This window comes from Dermacentor andersoni, chromosome 6 (genome assembly GCF_023375885.2).
Source record: "Dermacentor andersoni chromosome 6, qqDerAnde1_hic_scaffold, whole genome shotgun sequence".
Classification (NCBI taxonomy): Eukaryota; Metazoa; Arthropoda; class Arachnida; order Ixodida; family Ixodidae; genus Dermacentor; species Dermacentor andersoni.
The window spans coordinates 89,979,955-89,986,180 of NC_092819.1; the positions used below are offsets into that span (position 1 = coordinate 89,979,955).

General features: G+C 49.0%; 1 protein-coding gene across 1 annotated transcript; it reads left to right on the top strand.

Annotated features, from left to right (window-relative positions):
* Nucleotides 1-2,245: 2,245 nt before the first annotated feature.
* Nucleotides 2,246-3,786, top strand: LOC126523001 (uncharacterized). Its single transcript, XM_055066271.2, has one exon. It carries the CDS (start codon nucleotides 2,341-2,343, stop codon nucleotides 3,253-3,255), a length of 915 nt encoding a protein of 304 aa, XP_054922246.2. The 5' UTR covers nucleotides 2,246-2,340; the 3' UTR covers nucleotides 3,256-3,786.
* Nucleotides 3,787-6,226: the final 2,440 nt, after the last annotated feature.

The following is a 6,226-nucleotide window of genomic DNA, read 5'->3' on the forward strand; positions in this document are numbered from 1 at the left end:
CGGCTGTGTCGCTCCCTTGACCTTGTCAGCCCACGTGGCCCGCTTGACGGACTGGGAGCGAGACCGGGATCTCGATCTGGAGGAGCCTTGCCTCGGTTTGGGTTCTCTTCTTCTCGAGCGTGAGCGCTCTCCGGATAGAGATCGGGTACCTAGGATGGAACCGCTCCGCGCAGCTGGTGCAGCCGACGAGATGTCGCCAATTACTTCGGTGACGTCAGATTCTTCGTCCAGTTGTGCCTTCCTTGCTCTTTGTCGGCGTCTTCGGCGTCGGCATCGTACGATGTATGGGATTTGATAGCGCTTTTTGCACGTTCGGTCTCCGGTGACGTGGGGCCCGCCGCACGCTTCGCACTTGGGGGTGCATTGATGTTCTTCTTCGTCGTCCGCTTTTGCTTTTCCGCAACCGCGGCATTTGCTTCTCTCTTCCTCGCTGCTGATGCAAACGTCGGCACGGTGGCCTACGTGGCCGCAAGCGTGGCAAACGTCGACTTGGCGTCGGTATAAAGAACATGGCAACAAGGCTGTGCCGCAGATCACGTGGTTGGGCACGCGCATGCCTCTGAATAAAATCACGACTACGTGCGAGTCCTTGATTCGTCTGGCTTCTAGTGCCGTGGGATTTCTTTCATTCACAATCATGTTTCTAAGCGTGCCTTCATCGTGACAGGGGTCGATGTGCCTTATTACGCCTTTGCACGTATCTTCGGGGGCGGCGACGTACGCCGAGACTTCGTAGGCGCCGTACTTGGTATGGATCTTATTTAGTCTCGCATAGGCCCTCGCATTAGAGGTGTGCGGAGTGGCGATGATTAAAATATTCTGTACCTTGTTTGGGCACACGGTGTCTTCCTTCGTTTGATGTTCAGGCAGGGCCGCCGCCATGGCCAGGGCTTGAGCGAGCAGTACCACGTCGGCTTTTGATACGTCGAGGCCTCCCTTGGGGCGCACGATAACCTTGATCTGTTCCTTCGGGAGCTTCGGAAGTCGCGAAGCTACCGTTACTTGCGACAACAGACTTTTAGCCGGTCCCTTGGCAGTGCGGTAGCCAGCCGTCTTGTTCACGGTACCACGTTGGCCATCTCGTAATGGCGGTAGAAAACAAATTTTCTCTACTTGTTAACTCGTCATCACCAGGTTGAATGAACGAAGTGTGGATTAGTAGAAATGCAGGCATTGCTTGGATGCACAATTATTTCCGGAAAAAATAAAGTGTTCTTTTTTAACCTGCACGTCGAAACTCTTTTATAGTTCATTACAGCTGTCGGTGTGGGTTCCATTCAATTTTTAATATGAATGCTACAAAGAAACAGCGCCATGCAATAGACACGTAAAAATATACAAGAACTCCTTCGAGTGCAACGGTCGGAATAATGCGAAAACTTCCAACCGGCCGGCACCTTAAACACATCGGGGCCAGAAATTTCTATATTGCTACAAGGTCCACCTCTAGCATTGATGCCGCTATCTGACATATCGCCGATTCTATCCGCAACTACAGTGCCCACGACCCTCAAGCCGAGATTCCGACTTTCCCATGCCGCTGTTTCTTCTTGTTGCGCCATATTACGCTTTTGGAGGAGAACTTTCGGAATCTCAAGTTGCGCTGACTTGCGACGGCACGCATGCACAGACGCGTGGAGAGCAGAGTTAATATTGTTTGTATTGCGTTATTCATTGCTCCCCTGCTGACATGACTCTATGCAAGAGACAGGCAAAAGAATTAAACAAGACAACATAAAAAAATCTAACGAAGCTGGATTGGCTTAAAAAGGAAATCTTTACACCTATTCAAATGGCGTGCCGATCTCGCCGACAAGAAACATCGGCGCCGGCGGCTGTGCGCCGATCAGTTTGTGTCAAAGCCTCTCCGATGTCAGTGGCGGCGGCACGCCGACGCCTCTGCGCACACAGATTCTTGTGCCGCCAATCCCGAAGGTCCGCTCGAACATGAGCGCAGCACTCGAGGTGGCAGCACTAGCTAGAAACCACGGTATTCAAATTCTAGTACAGCCTACTCGAAACTGAACCGTGTTGCAAGTAGCAGAAAATAACGCAATGTATATAATTATTCGCCAATCTAACCAATATGTTCTTAATTATTACACAAATGCAGCTTTTTCTGTTGATACTTGATGGCACAGCCATGTAACGTTGTTCTTGGTCAAAAATTTTCCAAACTTCCCTAACATAGAAGAGTCGCAAACGTCAGGACGGCAACACTGCTTGCCCTTTAGTTCAGTTTGGAATTCCATGGTTTGGAGAGTTTGGCCAACGCCTCGTTTGGCGCACCTTACCTTGCCACGTGTTGCAGTATTGCTGACAGCGACTTAATTCCGTGAAATGCCTCGGAAAGGTATCCGTAAAGCAAACTTCGTGTTGCCGGTGGAAGACAGACGGCCTTCGAGGACGCTCGGTAAGCCCAAATCCCGTCCTTCCGAATACCCGTCAGAATGGTTCGCGGCACATCCGGGATCGAAGCCAATCGCTCACATAAAGCGCTGCTTCGCTTCCGAAGAAGATCTCGCGAGAGCTGTGTCTGCGGGCCTGGCTGCCGGCCGCTTGCCCGTCGAGTACGTCGTCCAGTTCATGCACACGGAAGGAGCAAAGATCAAGGATACCCTAACGGTAGATTGGAAGTCGTTCGGTGTGACCATCGGCTCCGCTGGTGAAACGATATCTCCGTGGGACCTTTTGACTATCACAGAAGAGTTGGGACAGGGCGACCTCGTCAGCGCAGAAACGCCGGCCACGCCTAACGATGATCGCATGCCCGACCGCACTCGCCTCTTCGCTCTCGTGGTGTGCATCTACCGCCTTCTCGTAGCCAAGTGCCACGGGGGAAGGCGAGACTACATGAAGCGCTTGCACGACGTCAACCTACAACGGATCTTGGGAAGATTTGACTGCAGTGGTCGGTATTTGGAGTGCGCTGAGAAGAAATTCGGCCAATGGATTAGAGACACATCCTACCTGTCGTTAATCGCTGCCTTGGATATGTTCCTGCACCGCTTTGACCGTCACGATATGGCCATCCTGAGAGCCGGAACACACGTATCGAGATACAAGCACTGTACCGTCCTCGACGATATCAAGCGTCTGCGCAAGGCGACCGACCTGCAACCATCCGAGCTTTTCCAGTGGCTTTTTGTTAAACGGGCTGCGGATGAAACAGACGGGATTTTCCAGGAAGGTCAAGAGCTGTACGTTGAGCAGTCTTACGCACCTTACCTTAGCGACCTCGGCCTGTGTCGGTGATCGCCGTACTCTGCCACCGCAAACCCCTTGATTCACTACTGGTGCAACGCTACAGCTGCACTGATGGGCTCACCGATAGCTGCGAAGTCGAGAATTGCGTGCGACGTTGACTTCTCCGGTGTAACCGTCAGTGCTGTGGTACTCGCTTACGCGAAGATGCAATCCAACCGCAGAGGGATGTTTATTCCAGGCCTTGCTGAGTTTATGGATAAGGTGATAGCCGAAGAAGGTACCCCCAGTGACCTTGGGCCCAAAGTGTTCAAGGCTGCACGATGGTACCAGTACCTCTCAGAGAAGTCGTTCATTATTGACCCAGGAATTTCCAGGTACTGCCTCTCCACGCTTCGTACCGATACGCGCGATGGCTCTGTGGGAATCAAATTGGCTGAGCTTCTTACAAAGTGATATCAAAGCGACGTTTGCTTTCTTCAAGGACACGTGCCAAGCCGATTTGATGTCGAAAAACACTTTGAAGGTACCCCCGTGCTGGGTATCTGCTATTTGGTTCCGGCTATATTAAAAGGTTATAAACCATTTCCTGAGTTCATGTTGGCTCAGTAGCGCTGTTCTTTTGTCACTTACCTTATCCCTGTAGTACTTAATTACGGCTATCTTGTAGCCACGCACGAATGCATTGGTATAGTTTGATACACGGATCAGATTTCACATCCAAAAGCACCTTCTAGGTTTGGGCTATAGTGAGACATGCTCGGTCCAGCGGACGACTACGAGATGTGTGCTAAAGCAATTGTCAATTTGCTCATTCGGTTTGCAACTTCTTAAGCAGCACTTGCACAGCTACGGCTGTCTGGCCGCCGCTTTCGAATGTTAAGGATGGAAAGTTGGGCAAGTTAGTGCGGTGCCACATATGGAATATCAGTCGCAACGAAAACGGAGCATGCAGTAAGAAAGAACGCGACACGGCGCTGAAATTCTCGTTATAGCTCATTCCTTTCTATAGGAAAGCGTAGATGTGTTCTTTCTTGCGTAGTTAAAAAGAAAGGCGCCTGTGACAGCTCAATACGCTCTGTTTAGATGTATCAAGTTTGACGCTAAATAAGCGAATTTTGCATTCGGAGGCGAGAGTCGCTATAAATAGACGAATCCCCCCCCCCCTCCAATCTGACGCAGCCGCCATGTCACCTTTGTGTCGGCGCACAAACGCTTTAAAAGTGTCAAATGGAGCATTTAGCACAATCGCGAAATAAGTTCTTTTTTATGTGTATGCTTACTCGTTAGCGAAAATTGTGTCCGCCAAAACGCATAAACCACTTCAGCAAGCAGCCTTTTTGGCAGCTAGCATACGTTTTTCAGGAAAAATGACTTAATTTAAATTTGAGAATCCTATATATGAAGACGCGATATCACGTAGCCGCATAGAGCCTTTGCAGTACTGTTCGTAGTGTTCTTAAGTAGCTCGCATTTTTTTTCCGTATCGATTCGGTCACCCACGATCATTTTGGTAAATACGCATTTGATCCAGTTTTGTATTATCTGACCGTGCCAACTTCCCGTAGCCGGTTCCTGCTCTGCATAAAACAAAACGAACGGCACATCCGCGCGTCCTTGCTGAAGCACAACTGAAATTCTAACCATGCGGCTTACAGGGCAGAGGTATCTGCGCATTTGTTTAATTAGAACTTTAGCGTTAACAGTTGATTCTAAGTAAAATGTCTGAGTGGGAAATTTGTATAAGGTTCATATTAAATGGCCTAAAACTATAGTGCCTAGAATATTCTAGGCACTATAGTAAAACTGCATACGCAAAACGAGGACAAATGATGGAAAAGACACTGTAGGCTCCGTACAGTAGAGTTTGTGGCAACTCTGGCGCCATCTGCCGCAGCGATGCGGCAACACTGAGTAAATGGCTCTGCTGCTTGGCCGGCTCGCCGTGTATTACTTCACGCGCACTGCACTTCGGCCACGGTTGGGGCCGTTTTGCTTTGTTAATTAGCCATCCCCTCTTCTTTTTTTTTTTCGGATACGTCTTCCGAGAGTGCAGTGGCATGCGCTTTATGGACAAGCGTCGAAATTACGGTGGTGCGAAAAGGAATAAGTGGAACCGACGATACTGCTGCATAAGAGACTCACAGCCACGAAGGCCAGCCCGGGATAAATTATTACATGTTTCCTGGCAGGCCTTACGGACTAGAACGGCGAAAGGAGTGGATCGCAGCTGTGAGGGGAGTAACGTAAGTCAGCTTCTGTCATCATATTTGTGAGAAGTTGTAAATTGTGCTGCACGTGCGTGTTTCGCAGCTTGTGCGACGCCAGCGTTCATGGCCGGGTCACCTGCTCAACTTTTAAAAAGACGTTTGTCACGACTGTGCAGATTTCACGACTGCTTATGTTGCCTTAGCATTTGGCATGATCAGTATAACACTGGCGTGTGTTATAAGCATATTTTATGCGGAGGAAGTTTATTTTATGCCGGCGAGCGCTAATTCATAGACGATACTCGTTTCGGCTGCTGGCGTCAGAGGCGCAGTTTCACATGGTGCAATTTTTCTTGCGACTTTACATTTGGGAAATCGCCTTGCGAAAGCTAAGCGCATATGCAAGCAAACGAATTCGCAATCGAAATCAGACCTTGTGAAAAGGGCATAATGAACCTCGATCATTGTACATGAGGAAAAACGAACGAACATCCGCCTCATACAAATTCAGTTCTCGTGGTTAATACATCTCATTTTTCAGCTGCAGATGGCCCCGGATGGGTCCCAAACGAATCAATCAGGATATACTCTAAGCATATATCCTGATTAACAGGATTGATTGATTGATTGATTGATTGATTGATTGATTGATTGATTGATTGATTGATTGATTGATTGATTGATTGATTGATTGATTGGAGAAAACAGCTCAATCGAAAGTCGTCGCGACTTCAACCCGGCGCTTTTTCCGGACGTTTACGAAGGTGCGGCAAGCTGATGAGCATAATCTTACGAATAAAAAGACCTGATAA